General features: G+C 33.4%; 1 protein-coding gene across 1 annotated transcript in view; it reads right to left on the minus strand.

The window, feature by feature from the left end:
- The window catches only part of LOC143065491 (snRNA-activating protein complex subunit 1-like), a 38,956-nt gene that overhangs the window by 16,329 nt on the left and 3,525 nt on the right, over window positions 1–19,102 (minus strand). The window contains exons 2-4 of the mRNA XM_076239075.1: window positions 15,721–15,849; window positions 12,710–12,850; window positions 5,362–5,475 (exon numbers count right to left, since the gene is read on the minus strand). Of these exons, the coding sequence (XP_076095190.1) occupies window positions 5,362–5,475; window positions 12,710–12,850; window positions 15,721–15,849 (384 nt within the window). The remainder of the gene's footprint in view (window positions 1–5,361; window positions 5,476–12,709; window positions 12,851–15,720; window positions 15,850–19,102) is intronic.

Raw genomic sequence — 19,102 nt, forward strand, 5'->3', positions numbered from 1 at the left:
TTGTCCAAAATCATTTAAGTTCATTTAATCAACATCCTTTTAAGATTATTTGATTAAAATATTAATCATTTATAGTCTTTTTACAATTTACATTTTTAAAAGCAAAATAACTGAAAACAGGATAAAACAAAGGGAAGTAACAAAAAAGTATTTCAATATTCCCACTACACATCGTTTTGATAACACAACGGCAGTTAGCCGGAGGTAAACATCGTTGATTACCAGTATGTTTGACACCCAAGCTGTCAAGTGAAGCCATATAATTATACATCTTCTTTGATGTTCAGGTAAAATTTAACACAGGTGTCAATTACACCCGTACAGTAGTAAGAAATGATCAAATATGGCGTCTGAAAATTTTCATTCATGAAATATTTCATACACGGGAGTTTTTTCTCCTAAACGGGAGGACGGGAGGAGACCCCTGAAAACGGGAGTTTGTACTCCCGTCGGGAGGTTCACATGTATGTTACGAAGGGCATCTAATTCACATGACAAAGGAAAACCATGAATAAAGACAACACTTTATATATCCTTTTTATATAAAAACAAAATCTTCTTGTCTGCAGGATTGCAAATTCGTAACTTCAAGGGCGAACTTGTAAACAGGGCGAGTTGTCCCGATACCAAATTCACGCATGCGTAATATAAATATCTACAGTTAAAACATCCTGTTACAAGTAAACAAATAACGTTCATGTGGATGAGATGAAATCTAATAATTTACATAAATAAAAGGGTCATATTTACGATAGTGATTGTTTTACAATCATAATTTACAAATTAAATGATTCAGATGCCTAATCATGTGTAAAAATCGGTGTCAGGAATCTTAAGTTGTTTTGAAATTGTAATACACAAAATGAATGCGGCATACGGAGACACATGCCAATGGTCAGCCCCTTAAGTCTTCAGAAGACTTGACGTCTTCTTCCACTAAAAATCTAAGTACATTTTTAGATTCAGCATATCAAAGAACCCCAAGGATTCAATTTTTGTTAAAATCAAACTAAGTTTAATTTTGGACCCTTTGGACCTTAATGTAGACCAATTTGAAAACGGGACCAAAAATTAAGAATCTACATACACAGTTAGATTCGGCATATCAAAGAACCCCAATTATTCAATTTTTGATAAAATCAAACAAAGTTTAAATCTGGACCCTTTGGGCCCTTTATTCCTGAACTGTTGGGACCAAAACTCCCAAAATCAATACCAACCTTCCTTTTATGGTCATAAAGCTTGTGTTTAAATTTCATAGATTTCTATTTACTTATACTAAAGTTATGGTGCGAAAACCAAAAAAAATGCTTATTTGGGTCCCTTTTTGGCCCCTAATTCCTAAACTGTTGGGACCTAAACTCCCAAAATCAATACCAACCTTCCTTTTGTGGTCATAAACATTGTGTTTAAATTTCATTGATTTCTATTTACTTAAACTAAAGTTATTGTGCGAAAACCAAGAATAATGCTTATTTGGGCCCTTTTTTGGCCCCTAATTCCTAAACTGTTGGAACCAAAACTCCCAAAATCAATCCCAACCTTTCTTTTGTGGTCATAAACCTTATGTCAAAATTTAATAGATTTCTATTTACTTAAACTAAAGTTATAGTGCGAAAACCAAGAAAATGCTTATTTGGGCCCTTTTTGGCCCCTAATTCCTAAAATGTTGGGACTAAAACTCCCAAAATCAATCCCAACCTTCCTTTTGTGGTCATAAACCTTGTGTTAAAATTTCATAGATTTCTATTCACTTTTACTAAAGTTAGAGTGCGAAAACTAAAAGTATTCGGACGACGACGCCAACGTGATAGCAATATACGACGAAAAATTTTTCAAATTTTGCGGTTGTATAAAAATTATGGTAGCAAGGACATTAGTCGATGCTCACAGTTGTAAAGTACCTGTTAGATTAATGAACCTTGATGAACACCCTGTCAAATTGAGAAAAAATTATCTACTAGGGGAGCTTCATCCTGTTCAAGATATATCAGAAGTCATTGACCTTGAAGAAAAGAAGATTAATAGATATGGTACATCAACCAATAGTTGCAGTATACATAGTAAACACAGTGTAACTCTTCAAGATTTTTTGACAGATCAAGGAAATAAGGAAGCAGTTAAAATTCCAGAGTCATGGACCGAAATCTCAGAAATACGGAAGATCAGTGGTGCAGAAAAAGATGGTAACCAGATGAATAAGGTCGATATTCAAATGATGCCAGACTTTTTGCAGGATCTGTATGAAAGGAGCTCAAAGAATCTTACAGATGAAGTTAATCGTCAGAAATTAAGAGATCTATTGCTGACAAATAAGGACGCATTTGCTTCAAATAGAACAGAATTAGGTACATGTGACCTTGTCAAGCATAAAATTGATACTGCTGGGGCAGCACCAATAAGACAGCCATTACGACGTACTCCCATTAGATTTGAAGGTGAAGAGATGAAAAATTTGAAAGACCAGTTGGAAAACGGAGTCATCAGACCTTCCACATCACCTTGGGCATCAAATGTCGTCCTGGTAAGGAAGAAAGATCAAACCGTTAGGTGGTGTCTTGATTACAGATTTCTAAACGATCTAACAATTAAATGCGCCTACCCGATTCCGAGAATAAATATGTGCATCGATTGTCTTCACTCAGCCTCTGTATTCTCCTGTTTCGATTTACAAAGTGGTTACAGGCAGCTGCAGGTTGAAGAAAATGATATTCCAAAAACAGCATTCATCACCAAATACGGGTTGTATACCAAGATGCCATTTGGATTATGTAATGCGCCAGCTACATTCCAACGGTGTATGGAACTCATTTTCCGTGGATTACAATGGCAAACCTTATTGATTTATCTTGACGACAACATTATCTTTAGTTCTGATATAGATGAGCATTTTCAACACCATGGGGAAGTTCTGACTAGATTGAAGAAAGCAGGACTAGAGTTAAAACCATCCAAATGCGATTTGATTAAAGAAGAAATTTTGTATTTAGGGCATATTGTTGGTAAGCATGGAGTTAAACCTAACCCACAGATTATAGAAAGAGTTCAAAATTGGAAAACACCTAGCAACACCAAAGAAATACAACAATTCCTGGGACTCTGTAATTATTATAGACAATTTATCAGAGGATTCAGTAATATTGCAGCCCCCTTGAGTCATTTGACGAGAAAAGATACAATTTTTGAATGGACAGATACAGTACAAAAGAGTTTTGACCTACTTGGGACAGCACTATGCACAGCCCCTATACTTGCATATCCAAAGCCAGATGGGAAATTCATTTTGGACACAGATGCTTCAAAAATTGGTATAGGTGGTGTTCTCCAGCAGATACAAGATGGAAAAGAAAAAGTCATAGCTTATGCCTGTAAAAAGTTAGATAAAACCCAACAGAGATATAGTGTGACAAGAAGGGAGCTTTTAGCAATGGTTACTTTCATACACCATTTCAAACATTATTTGTTAGGCAACAAGTTTACCATCAGAACTGATCATGCTGCACTAAAATGGTTGTATTCAGTTAAGGACCCTCAAGGTCAATTAGCAAGGTGGATCGAGTCATTGGCACAGTATGATTTTGATATTGCTGTCCGCCCCGGCATCAAACATAACAACGCTGATGCAATGTAAAGGTTAGATTACAATGATCAGCTATGTCAACACCAGCAGAGAGAGGCATTTAATGAAGACTGCAAATGTTGCATAGGCCTATTGAAGGAATGGACAATTTCATCCGACTTTACACCGATTTAGGAATATAAAGCAGGTAAAATGCAGTTACTAATGAAAATGTAGGATTAATAACATCTGAAAAACAAATGATGTTTCCCGAATGCCACATGTTGGCGGAATTTCATAACGCAAAATAGGAAACTGTCAATTTTGCCGGGAACAATATTTTCGGCTAAACAAAACTATGGAAATATAATAAAACGTTCATAACACTCATTAATACTTTACAGTATAACACATATTATATGGTAATCATTATTTACAACACACATTACAGAAAGAACTGTCACCTATTTCACAGTCTATTTACAACACACATTACAGACAGAACTGTCACCTATTTCACAGTCTATTTACAACACACATTACAGACAGAACTGTCACATATTTCACAGTCTATTTACAACACACATTACAGACAGAACTGTCACCTATTTCACAGCCTATTTACAACACACATTACAGAAAGAACTGTCACCTATTTCACAGTCTATTTACAACACACATTACAGACAGAACTGTCACCTATTTCACAGTCTATTTACAACACACATTACAGACAGAACTGTCACCTATTTCACAGTCTATTTACAACACACATTACAGACAGAACTGTCACCTATTTCACAGTCTATTTACAACACACATTACAGACAGAACTGTCACCTATTTCACAGTCTATTTACAACACACATTACAGACAGAACTGTCACCTATTTCACAGCCTATTTACAACACACATTACAGACAGAACTGTCACCTATTTCACAGTCTATTTACAACACACATTACAGACAGAACTGTCACCTATTTCACAGTCTATTTACAACACACATTACAGACAGAACTGTCACCTATTTCACAGTCTATTTACAACACACATTACAGACAGAACTGTCACCTATTTCACAGTCTATTTACAACACACATTACAGAAAGAACTGTCACCTATTTCACAGTCTATTTACAACACACATTACAGACAGAACTGTCACCTATTTCACAGTCTATTTACAACACACATTACAGACAGAACTGTCACCTATTTCACAGTCTATTTACAACACACATTACAGACAGAACTGTCACCTATTTCACAGCCTATTTACAACACACATTACAGAAAGAACTGTCACCTATCTCACAGTCTCATTTCACAACTGGACACCTATCAAAACAAAAAAAATATTACAAGCTTAAATGTTTTAGATGACTGTGTATTCTAAAACATAACAGAAGTCTTGTAATAAATTTGGTCTGCATTAACACATGATACATCAAATTTTGATTGGTTTACATCTCTTATCTAAAACCAATCACAAACCAATAATACATAACAGTAGTTAAAGGAAGGATATGCAATGAATGTACATTACACCAGGATGTATAAAATAGTCCAAAATGCATCAAAAGAATGTCACTTTATTGCTGAGTCTCATCTTGACATGTACAGTTACTGGAAAGACTTCAACTAACAAAGCCTGCCTTACTTGCTTCCCTTCACCTCCCCAAAGTTTTGACACTTCTATGAAACAGAAGTCCTTGAAAACAAAAAGTCTTTATATGACATAATCTCAAACTCTATATTTTCGTTCATTTTATTATAAGACAGAGAGATAATATTTTACCTCTAAAAACTGTTCAGAAAACAAATCATACAATACACTTTGTTCATCTTTAAATTCTTCTGGTGCTGTATCTTCCTCTCTTATAGTGGTACCTGTACTCAGATTAAATGTCACCTGTAAATTCAAATCTTAAAATTAATTAAATTTCAATAAACTTACATAAAATTGTCTACTAAAAGTTAATCATTATCTAGTTTTTTCACTTCCATTAATCATGTTAATGATTGAACGAATAAAAAAATCAATTTAGTATCTAATGCCCCTTAAAACAAAGAAGTTTTTACACTAGATAAAACGTTGTCTTCCTCCTATTCCCACTTTTTGAAAATCACTATTTCTTCTATACCCACATGCAAATAACAATAGATGTTTTGATAATTAATTTGTTTTTATAACAATCAAGGTTAATTAAAATATCACCTAAGATTTACCTGTATTCTTGAAAGAAACATTTCTTACAAGTATATTTAAAAAAACAAGTTCATTGTTTATTTGTAAGATGCCTTTTTTTCATCAAAGGATTTCCTTAGAATAAAGAATAAGTCAGATAAACAGAAGTAATATAAGATTGAAATTAATGAATTTGTAAACCTAAAAAATGCCATCCAAACACATAAATTGATGTTAGATAATAGACATCTTGCAAGATTTCCATGTAAAACAAACCCAAAACGATTTTAGAATTGTTTAAGGAAAATGAATACTCATTGACTAAATAAAAGAATTCATAACCGTGCGGAGATAGTTTTAGACGTTATAAAGCATGTAAAAATTCAAATTATAGACTTCATGCTCCAAACTTCAGCAGTTTGAATCATGTAATATAAATGACTGGTACAATGACACGAACATTCATAAAACTACATTGTTAGCTAAAATAGAATATAAACTTTTAACCAACTTTTTAAAAAAATGGTCCGATGATCACTATCGAGTTTCAGCAAGAAGACGTAGTGGTGGTAACAAATTAAGGACATATAGAACATTCAAAACCAAAATTAATTGTGAACTTTATTGTAAAACACTGTTACCTCCTGATGAACTTAGGGCATATTCACAATTCAGGTATTGCACCTCTAGGAATCGAAACTGGGCTATAAACATTTGCCGATGCATGAACGGACTTCCTTTATGTGTATCAGTAAGATGGAATCGGTTCAAATTAGTTCGATTAAAAAATGCTAGTGTGCACAGGGCCTTATGTACAAATGTGCCAAAAACTGTAAATCTATTTTAGTCAAAAGGAGACTTTTTTTTATAATCGACAATTTTAGACTGTAAAGTTTTCGGGGTATATATGTAACTATTGTACTGTGTATATTAATTATGAGATGTCAATAAACTATCTATTTATCTACCATCTTTTTTTCAATTTCTTTCATATATATTTAAAGGGAAACTTCGCAAAAAAATCAAAAATTGATATTATGTTCATTCTGTATAAAAATGCTCAAATTCATAGATATTAAAGTTTTATTCCGCTAGATAAGCGATCACCATCGATTTTAAATTTAGAGTATCAATTCTCTGCGATCCGCCATTTTGTCTCCTTTCCCGATTAATAAAAACGATATGTCTATAAACCACAAAGAAACAAAACTACAGTAACCAATGTAGTCGTAATTGCGTGTCGATATCTTGTCAATCGTACGGTTGTTTTATCCGACTAACTAACTTGATACGAAAAATATTCTTACTTTTTTTAAATTACCATGGTCTGTTGTTTTTAAACTGTTGATATTGGAATTAGGTGAAAAGTCAAAGTTGAAATCATAAATAAGTGTTCCGTGAAAATTGTTTTCGAAAATCTAATTTGTTCATAATTCTTTAAAGTAATAAACAAATATATTTTGATCTTCCCTCATCTGATCATCAGCATGGCTAAAGGTATTACTTCCAAAGGTATTGTGAGGGGTGTGAGGTGACACGTCCAGGTATTCAAGCGATTTCCTGTCGGGCTTGCAAGTTCATGCATCGTTTCACTTCTGCAGGTATTGATCAGTGTACACGGCTGATAACTTATAACTTTCCATTTTGAACTATCAGATGAATAATATACAACTCTGTCTTACTTGTCATTACTAAACTCATACGCTTGTTTATAAATAACATTTCTGGTGTAAAGAATATAATTCATAAACATATAAATAATACCCAAAAAATAAGATTTGATGAAATTAAAATCTATTTAAATATTTTTTCCAAGGGTGAATTTGGGAAAATGTAATATATAGTCATTGTCAATAGTGAAGGACAGATTGGAACAGACCAGAAATATTGATTTAAAAAAATGTACGCACTTGCCGACGATTCGTTTATACAACTGGATAGAAAGTTACGGAACTATAGCGCAATTTAAAATATATACATGTATACATTGAACATAAGAAAAAAACATATATTTTGAATAAATAGGGGTAAAAGTGTTGTAAATAGACTAGTCCACGTATGCCAACAGTATGTAATCAGCGAATGTCGATAGACTATTGTACACCAGAAGAAGAAGAGAACCAATTTGATTTAAATACAGGTCGATGTATAACTTTTGCTTTGGTTCATTGAAGCTGTGGACCTAGTAAAATCACAGATTTATATTTCAATAAGATTGTTCTCGAACAAAGGAAGTAATTCGTCATCACAATTGTTATATATGCCACTGGACGAACACTAATTATCCCCAGGGAATGTGAATATTTTGCTGGGAAACTTTTGAGTATCAAAGTTTCAAATTAATTTCGGGATTTATTTTCTTTCTTGGTATTCAATAACAGAAAAAAGAATAAATTACTTGTTCGCTAAATAGGGGTATTCTTGTCAGATAAAAGACTTTTAGTTATATTTAAAAAATAGGGAAATATGACATTAAATTGGTTCTGTCTTTTTTTTAAACATCGTTAAAAAGATGTGTGTCTAAGGTGAACGCCACAAGAACCCTGTTATACTAGTACGAGAGTATAGCATGTAAACATTCCTTCTCAATAATATGGTTGTATTGGAAATCTTTTCATACAGATTGACAACTCATTGTCCGATATGCATGTAATATTTGCCACATGACGCCCATAGTTCTTTCTACCATCATCATCTTATTCTGTGATATTGCTGTAAACATCGATGGTTCACACCCAAACAAAATGGGAGTAATGGACCTTCAGAGCTTCTCCGTGTTATACACTTGTGAAATATATAGACGAAATTTCTGTATTGAAATGAATCTACATCTCACAAACAGGATTTTCAAATAACGATTGTGAGTAATCACCTTACAAACCAATATAAACGTATGGCAAGATATAACCATGAAGGAATTTAGTTTTTGTCAGACGCAAGAACTCATCACTATATATATCATAAACGTATACGTATATATATGCATACAGTTTCAAATATTAAGAACAAGCGGTCGATGTCGATAGTCTGTTTTCTAACTGTTCAGAGTTAGACATGTCACTTGTTCATTCTTGGAAGCCTTCATATTCCCCGTCTAACGATGGGAACTCTTTCTGATTGTGTTGACTATAAATGCTTGTATGGTAATTCTGTCGTTTATCTGTACAAGCGGTTGCATTTCCTCTCCTTTCCCAACAAACAAACGAACGAAACGCCACTAGTCTGATTTCTCTGGAGCTCATCCTCAATGGCTCTTATACGTCAGGAAACTTACATGTATACTAATAATGATTGTTTCAAGAACAACGATGTATGGACGAACTATTATAAATTCGTCAATATCAGTTATGCATGACTAAAATATAACTTTTATTACAACTACTGTATTACTTATTTGGATTAATGACGGCTATCATGTTCAACATTGCACAAATATTATCATAGAATTTAAAAAAAAATCCTCAAAAATCCTCAAAAGAAATAATGCCTTAGTTAGATAATTGATATTCTTTTCACAAAAAGTTCGTGTAAATGATTGTCAAATGAATTTAATTATGTAAGAATAAAATGTTAAAAAGAAACTAAAAAAAAATCATGCATGTTGTATGTTGTATTTTTTTGTCAATTAAAAACTTTAAAATTGCAATAGTTTTATTAGCATTTAAACACAGCCAGATTTGAATACAAGTTAAGAAATTCCGGTAAAGTCAATGATATCAAACAGATGTACAATGGTATATCAAATTGGGTAATATTGCATTTAGTTTTTATAAAAGATTAAAACTACTATTTTTTGCTTCATATTTGAATCTTTACGCCAATTGCCGCTAAGAAAGTAATCAAAAATTGTTTCCTTTTATTTTTATACACTTTCGGAATTACGAATCTGAATTTTATTTTCAATTAATTTACACAATTTAATTATTGTATCTTTATTCTCATCGAGTATTAAATCTTAGTGTATTAACATCGTGACAGCATACTCTTTCTAATCCTTTCTGTTTATCCTTTCCAAATAACAACATTTATACCTGTGTACGCTTGAACTCACACCTGCGGCTAAATAGCTACAAGGTAAACGAATTGACCTCAAGCCGAGAAATATACAGTGACCTTTACAAAATAATATACACACTCTGCTCACACATTAGTTGCATTGAAATGATTATCAAAACAATAACGGTAAATAGAACTGAAATATTTTCAGTTCAATATCAGTAAAAATGTTCAATAAATATTTTATGAAAAAAATCTCAACAATAATTAATTAAATTTATTCAAAAACATTTACTAGAGATAATTTTATAGGAGTTTAATTCAATCAATACAAAACGGTATATGCATATTCATTTTCGTTCATTCTTATATTGTGGTTCATAACTTCGACCATTCGTCAGCTGTGCGCTTTTAATTACGTATATTGTCGATAAGCTATAAGAGTTAAACAGATTTTATTTTTTCCCAGAATTCAATAAATCGGGCTAATACGTCACGACCCACTCGAGAATTCAACCAAAAAAGTTACAAATACTTGATTTTCTCCGTTATTAGAAGGAATATAAATTTAAAACTTTGCAAATGTGTTTTTTATGTTAAGATGAACATAATTAGATGATAAGTAAAAAATCGCGGAATTTCCCTTTAAATCATAACACGGAATTCATACGGGTGCATTGCTTTTGCGCCAATTTTAAAAAGTCCAATCTTTCTTTTGCGCCACAAGGTTATATTTCATTTGCTCCATTTTACAGGTAATACAGGTAATATATAACACGAAAGGAATATTCATCGCTCTATTGTGAATATTAAAGATTTGTTAATACAGTATTACTGAGACTTTAATAAAAGTAGTCTCAGAGTATTACCCCTGGATAATTGATTCAGTTCAATCATATACTCATTTCTAATACAAAACTGAGAGTCACTTAGGTTTAGATCTATAAAGTGTTCACATTTGAGATGTGCCAAGAATGACAGAAGGCAGAATAACAACTGAGATGGACTACAAAACAATTATCAAAACTTTGATCGAATGAAACCATGGGGCAAACCAGCAAATAGTATAGTCTCAAAAACTCATTGAAAGGTTTACTTTTGGTTTTATGACGACTGATTTCTGAGGAATATGTTTTGACTAAAAAGCTCTGTCTTCCTTATTAAAAGTGTTTTTTGAAGATTTTTTATTTTTTTATTTTTAATACCTGTATTTACCTGTATCATGCGTATTTACCTGCAATATTGGCGCAAATGATATATAGTTTGTGGCGCAAATGAAATGCCAATTGGCGCAAAAGCAAAGCACCCTTTATTTCCTATAAAAAAAACACCCTAAAATTGGTCAATTCAAAGTTGATTATACAATGTTTATACAGTATAATCCTTTGTTTGTACAAGTTTTCCTCCTATTCCCACATGAAATTTTAACTTTTCTAACCAGATTTATAAAAAGTGGGAATAGGAGGAATGAACCAATAAAACATATGAGTACTGTTCATTCAAAAACCAATACTATATTTTTTAATACACACCTTAATTTTGCTAGTAATATTTTTCTACACCATGTATGTCATGTATAGTAATTACTAGTGTTGTCAACAGTTAACCGGTTAACCGGTCGAACGACCAAATACCAAAAACGTTAACCGGTTAACCAGACTTTTTTCAATTTTGACAGATTTGATATAAATTTGTATTGAAATCATTAAATAGTTAGGTTTTATTTAAAAATTGTCGTCTTGGTAATTAATTTGACAGATCAATTGTCCATTAAATTGATTGCTATTGTTAATCCTATACACATAAAATTAATTAGAACTTGTCTCTCAGCTCGGGGCAGATCTTAAAGAAACATAATTAGTATACATGTTTTTTTAACAGTAACTTTAAATCAGTAAGCAATTAAATGTTACGATTTACTTCATTATTTCGTTTCTGATCTAATATTGTGTAAACCTTCACCTAAATGTACAACCTCCGTCGTGCAAGGCTTAGTCTTACTTTAAACGAAATGCTAAGGGCTATTCCATAAAAAAATGTATGGGGGGGGTTGGAAGGCACATTATATTAATAATACATGGGTGATGGGTATCAGAGCATTTTTCACACAATAATGCACTATAATTCTCAATTACAATTGTCTGGGTGGCAGGTGCTGACAAAAACTGCCTTCCAACCCTTCCCCAATACATTTTTTTCTGGAATAGCCCTAACTAAAACATTGTGAAATGCAAACCAATGTGAATGTACTCATGTATACGTGATAGTACGAGTAACATGCAAACAAAGTAAAGAAACGGTGAACTATAGTTGTGAATTTCTGTGTCATTTTGATCTCTTGTGGAGAATTGTCTCATTGTCAATCATCTTCTTTTTTATAATTAATCATTTAAATTGAAATACTCCACATCATTTTCGGAGTCAACAAGTGAAAAGGACAGAATAATCAGTTTTAGACATATTCTAATTTCAATTCTACGAGATCAAGAAGGTCTTTCTATTTTTCAATCTGAAGTTGGTACAAACGCTATAGTTGATACGGTGTAGTTGATTATTAAAAGTCAAACTTCGCCAGGAATCCTCACAGACACAATAAAGAGGACAAACTTCAATTCTAAAAGCGTAAATTTATGACTTGGATGAAAGGTTGTCAAATTGACACTCATACCACATGTTATATCTATGTGTAGGGTACTATTGATAAGGCTTTCAAGCACAAACTCAAACTACCAGATAACCGGTTAATCGGTCGAACGATTATCCGAGTAACCGCTTAGGCAAAAGTGTACGATTTGACAACACTAGTAATTACATAACATTCTCATGATATTGCAGCTTTTGAAGACATGGATCTACAGTGTCTGTAAGAATAGCATCAACACAGTAGTGTCATGTGATTTCAGTATAATTGTAAACATATATAAATTGTTGTGAGTTAAGTATATAAGTTTTGTATGACTACCTCAGTATCTGTGGCTGTATAGCAGAAAGCATCATCAAATCTGAGTCTTTGGAAAACATAATTAACATCTAAATGTTGTTGCCTTCTGGCCTCTGTCTGGAATTCTATGATTTCCTTCCATTTTTCAGGTGTCACTCTTATCTACAATTTTTAGAAGTTCATTTAAGTACAGTACACACAGAGAGGATGTAATCTCATACTCCCTACACTGTGTAGAAACTTGGTGTCAAACCAGGAAACTCATGCAACACTCTCCAAATCTTGGGAGGAAATTGGGAGAAACTTGGAGTAATTCCTCCCTAAAACTCCTTAATTGTTTATTACCTTGGTGTGGTTTCTCTCAACACCATGATTTTTATTGCTATGTTTACCTTTGAAGTGTGCCAGTAGATGATGACTACAATAAACATTTCTTGTGTTTCCTGTCATTAAATGACAATCACAAAAATGATGTAAAGAGTGAGATTTGTTAAATTTAATCAGAGATATATTATAATCTGATTTTATTAAAGAATCCTGCACAACTTTATTTATTAAAAATATAGTCAGCATTTGTTCTGACATTGTTGGTTTTTCATACCTAAGAAACATAATTAAAACAAACAAAGCATCACCTGTAAGTGGAGTATAATTAATAGAAAATAAAGACATATACTTTAATTGAATTTATTCATTTTTTTTTTATAAATTTAAATAATTAATGAAGATTATATAAATATAATACAATGTAATATGTATGAAATTTATCTACATTATTTTATTTTATTCATTTTTTTTGTATCATTACTATTATTTTTTAAACCATGTATATATTAATATCTATATATGTTTAAACTGACTATAAATACAATTTATTGTAAATATCAAGTTGCCATTCTTAATTATGAGATTATGAAAGAATGTAAATAATTTTCCAATCTAAAAATACTTTTTGTATATAATTTTTAAAAATCATTTCATTAACCTTTTTTTTTTATAGCTTTCAGATATAAAACTAAATAGGAAATGATTGAAATGGAAAGACGTGAGATAATAGTTGACATGTAATTATATGTCACTGTCAGACCATGCAGTCATGCTTTATTGATTTTTATTACCTTTACCTGCAATCAACAGGTCATTAAACCCTCCCAGATGGGAGTAATTACTTGGTGTTTTTTGGGAGGGAAATCTGTGTTTCACAGTGTGACACTGTGTTACACCAGAATCAGTGTTGGGAGTATGAGATTACTTCCTCTCTGTGTGTACTGTAGCAGTCCAGCTAAGAATCATGCAAAGGGTGATACATCCATAGTGAAGGATATTCATCTGCTATAGTTTAATTGATTCAACTTGAGGCAAAATTAATATAAACTTTATAGCTCACCTGGCCCAAAGGATGATGGCAGCCAGCAGGGGATTTAGTTTAACATAGGACCCAATCGGAAATACATATAAATGTCTTCTTTTAGAGAACCACTGAATGGAAATTAATATAACATAGCATGAATGTTCCTATGAGATGCTGACCAAGTGTTGTTACTTTGTCGCTGATCCAACATCCAAGATGGCCACCAGTGGGGTGACTTGGTTTAACATAGGACCCTACGGGAAATGCACACAAATGACTTTTATGTGAGAACCACTGAATGGAATGAAACCAAACATAGTATGAATGCTCCTTATGAGGTGATGCCCAAGTGTTCTTACTTTGTAGCCGATCCATCATCCAAGATGGCTGCAGTGGGGGACTTGGTTTAACATAGGACCCTATTGGAAATACATACAAATGTGTTCTTTTAGAGAACCACTGAATGGAATGAAACCAAACATAGCATGAATGTTCCTTATGAGATGCTGACCAAGTGTTGTTACTTTGTAGGTGATCCATCATCCAAGATGGCCACCAGCAAGGGGCTTAGTTTAACATAGGACCCTATGGGAAATGCATACAAAGTCTTCTTCTAGAGAACCACTGAATTGAATGAAACCAAACATAGTATGAATGCTCCTTTACTCATCAGGTGCTGGCCAAGTGTTGTTAATTTGTAGCCAAATTTTATCTTTTTTTATGATTTCAAAAACACAAGTAGAGTCAGGTGACCAATACAGGCTCTTGAGAGCCTCTAGTTAAGTCATACGTACACCATGTACACACACATGTACCTTGCTCAAGATCTGCAGGCTTAATAAAACAAAGTTGGAAATATGCTAGTCAGGAGTCTTTTATTCAGTGTTTTTTTCGTTTGTTGCTGAGACAATAAATCAGACCAAATTTTTTGTTTGAAATATTATACATTTTTTTTTAAATTTTATCATGTTTATGGCCATTTTTACACTAATGTGGCTTGCTATGTGGTTAATTATTCCTTCAGAGAGAGTAACTATGGATACATACCCTGACTTTCCTCACCAATGGCATGAATGGCTGTTGATTAAACAATCCATACAACAGATACAATCCTCCAACTCGTACTTGAAAGTTGTATGGAGGTAATAAATACTTCAGAGAGAGTAACCATGGATACATACCTTGACTTTCCTCACCAATGGCTGTTGATTAAACAATCCATACAACAGATACAATCCTCCAACTCGTACTTGGAAGTTATATGGAGGTAATAAATACTTCAGAGAGAGTAACCATGGATACATACCCTGACTTTCCTCACCAATGGCTGTTAATTAAACAATCCATACAACAGATACAATCCTCCAACTCGTACTTGGAAGTTGTATGGAGGTAATAAATACTTCAGAGAGAGTAACCATGGATACATACCTTGACTTTCCTCACCAATGGCTGTTGATTAAACAATCCATACAACAGATACAATCCTCCAACTCATACTTGAAAGTTGTATGGAGGTAATAAATACTTCAGAGAGAGTAACCATGGTTACATACCCTGACTTTCCTCACCAACGGCTGTTGATTAAACAATCCATACAACAGATACAATCCTCCAACTCGTACTTGGAAGTTGTATGGAGGTAATAAATACTTCAGAGAGAGTAACCATGGATACATACCCTGACTTTCCTCACCAATGGCTGTTGATTAAACAATCCATACAACAGATACAATCCTCCAACTCGTACTTGGAAGTTGTATGGAGGTAATAAATACTTCAGAGCCCACCTCATCATTTCTTCTGTATACTGAAAAGAAAGAAGTTTTTTTTTTATAAAATGAAGAGTGACTGTTCCTTGCGTCCTTAGATGAGTCTTTTAACTATTGTGTGTTTTAACGTTGTTCATTTTTATACAAACATGACAAATGTTTCCAAAGGTATGTCATATTTAGCCAGTTGAGGGTTTTTTTTTCATCAACTTAAGTATCTTGTGTAAATGAGCATTTTTATTCCCTGAAAAAAAGAACATATTTTCTATGCTCTCTGGGCTAAGTGAGCAAAACAAAAACATTTTTTTACTAAAACATTTGTATAATAAGATCATCTTCGTTAGCCAAGGGTTACGATCCACTTCCGCTCTCTCCAGAAGATGGTACACAATAAAAACAATTGAAAAGTAAGTGTATCAATATTAAGTCATGTTTACTTTTAGCTCGTTCTTACTTCCTATACTGATTCTACTTAGTAACAGCTCAAGTGTATCACCTTATTACAGTATAAGACCACCACAGAATAAGAGCGTCGATAGCACACTTTTAAAAGTACCATCAGAACACTATCCCATTATTGACTTGTTGTCAAACCAATACATTAGCAATTTGCTAATCTTAATGGCATCCACATCCTGAATATGCAAAAGTCAAAGTCAATTAGACGGCTAGACCAGTCCATATTATGGACTCTATAAATATCTGTTTCTACTGCTTATAGCAAATGCTTACAACACTGAAACAAATCCAGGCCCAAATACACCAAGATGGTCCTGTGGAGTCTGTAATAAAGCTGTCACTTGGAAACACAAAGCAGTATTCTGTGACACATGTGATACATGGTTTCACACAGACTGCCAAGGTATACCAAACCACTTATACAACATCATGAATAACAGCAATCTAAGTTGGCACTGCATCCAATGCAGGATGCCAAACTTCTCAACAAGTTTCTTCAATTCAACATCCATTGAAACATCCAACATGTTTGATAGCCTTAGTAACCAACATACACGCTTGGGCTGCATAGGTAGCCCAGGCGCACCTACTGCATCATAATCACCAATAAACAAAAGTCCACCAGCACATGAAACTACACGTAAAAGGTATACCTCAAACACAAACAAAAAGCCTTTAAAGATCTTAAACATGAATTTCCAGTCAATAAACAATAAGAAACCAGATCTCCTGGAAATTAATGATACAGTAAAACCAGATATTATAATGGGTACTGAAACTTGGCTAGATTCAGATATATCATCATGACTATTTTCCTCACCAATGGCTGTTAATTAAACAATCCATACAACAGATACAATCCTCCAACTCGTACTTGGAAGTTGTATGGAGGTAATAAATACTTCAGAGAGAGTAACCATGGATACATACCTTGACTTTCCTCACCAATGGCTGTTGATTAAACAATCCATACAACAGATACAATCCTCCAACTCATACTTGAAAGTTGTATGGAAGTAATAAATACTTCAGAGAGAGTAACCATGGTTACATACCCTGACTTTCCTCACCAACAGTTGTTGATTAAACAATCCATACAACAGATACAATCCTCCAACTCATACTTGGAAGTTGTATGGAGGTAATAAATACTTCAGAGAGAGTAACCATGGATACATACCCTGACTTTCCTCACCAATGGCTGTTGATTAAACAATCCATACAACAGATGTATTCTGTGACACATGTGATACATGGTTTCACACAGACTGCCAAGGTATACCAAACCACTTATACAACATCATGAATAACAGCAATCTAAGTTGGCACTGCATCCAATGCAGGATGCCAAACTTCTCAACAAGTTTCTTCAATTCAACATCCATTGAAACATCCAACATGTTTGATAGCCTTAGTAATCAACATACACGCTTGGGCTGCATATAGGTAGCCCAGGCGCACCTACTGCATCATAATCACCAATAAACAAAAGTCCACCAGCACATGAAACTACACGTAAAAGGTATACCTCAAACACAAACAAAAAGCCTTTAAAGATCTTAAACATGAATTTCCAGTCAATAAAAAATAAGAAACCAGATCTCCTGGAAATTAATGATACAGTAAAACCAGATATTATAATGGGTACTGAAACTTGGCTAGATTCAGATATATCATCATGACTATTTTCCTCACCAATGGCTGTTAATTAAACAATCCATACAACAGATACAATCCTCCAACTCGTACTTGGAAGTTGTATGGAGGTAATAAATACTTCAGAGAGAGTAACCATGGATACATACCTTGACTTTCCTCACCAATGGCTGTTGATTAAACAATCCATACAACAGATACAATCCTCCAACTCATACTTGAAAGTTGTATGGAGGTAATAAATACTTCAGAGAGAGTAACCATGGTTACATACCCTGACTTTCCTCACCAACGGCTTTTGATTAAACAATCCATACAACAGATACAATCCTCCAACTCGTACTTGGAAGTTGTATGGAGGTAATAAATACTTCAGAGAGAGTAACCATGGATACATACCCTGACTTTCCTCACCAATGGCTGTTGATTAAACAATCCATACAACAGATGTATTCTGTGACACATGTGATACATGGTTTCACACAGACTGCCAAGGTATACCAAACCACTTATACAACATCATGAATAACAGCAATCTAAGTTGGCACTGCATCCAATGCAGGATGCCAAACTTCTCAACAAGTTTCTTCAATTCAACATCCATTGAAACATCCAACATGTTTGATAGCCTTAGTAATCAACATACACGCTTGGGCTGCATAGGTAGCCCAGGCGCACCTACTGCATCATAATCACCAATAAACAAAAGTCCACCAGCACATGAAACTACACGTAAAAGGTATACCTCAAACACAAACAAAAAGCCTTTAAAGATCTTAAACATGAATTTCCAGTCAATAAAAAATAAGAAACCAGATCTCCTGGAAATTAATGATACAGTAAAACCAGATATTATAATGGGTACTGAAACTTGGCTAGATTCAGATATATCATCATGACTATTTTCCATCTGATATAGAAATGACAGACCACCTAATAAAAACGAGCAAAGCCACGGCGGAGTACTCATAGCAATATAACTAAAGACTTTGTAAGTTCTGAAATAAAAGAACTAAAGACAAATTGTGAAATTGTATGAGTAGAAATCCATATCGCTGGTTCTAACAACTTACAACTAGCATCATTCTATAGACCACCTTCTGACAATGGCGCAGCATTAGAACAACTACAATTGTCAATAAATAGAATAAATAAACAAACAAACTCTACAATTAT

Source organism: Mytilus galloprovincialis, chromosome 2, assembly GCF_965363235.1.
Source record: "Mytilus galloprovincialis chromosome 2, xbMytGall1.hap1.1, whole genome shotgun sequence".
NCBI classification, from domain to species: Eukaryota; Metazoa; Mollusca; class Bivalvia; order Mytilida; family Mytilidae; genus Mytilus; species Mytilus galloprovincialis.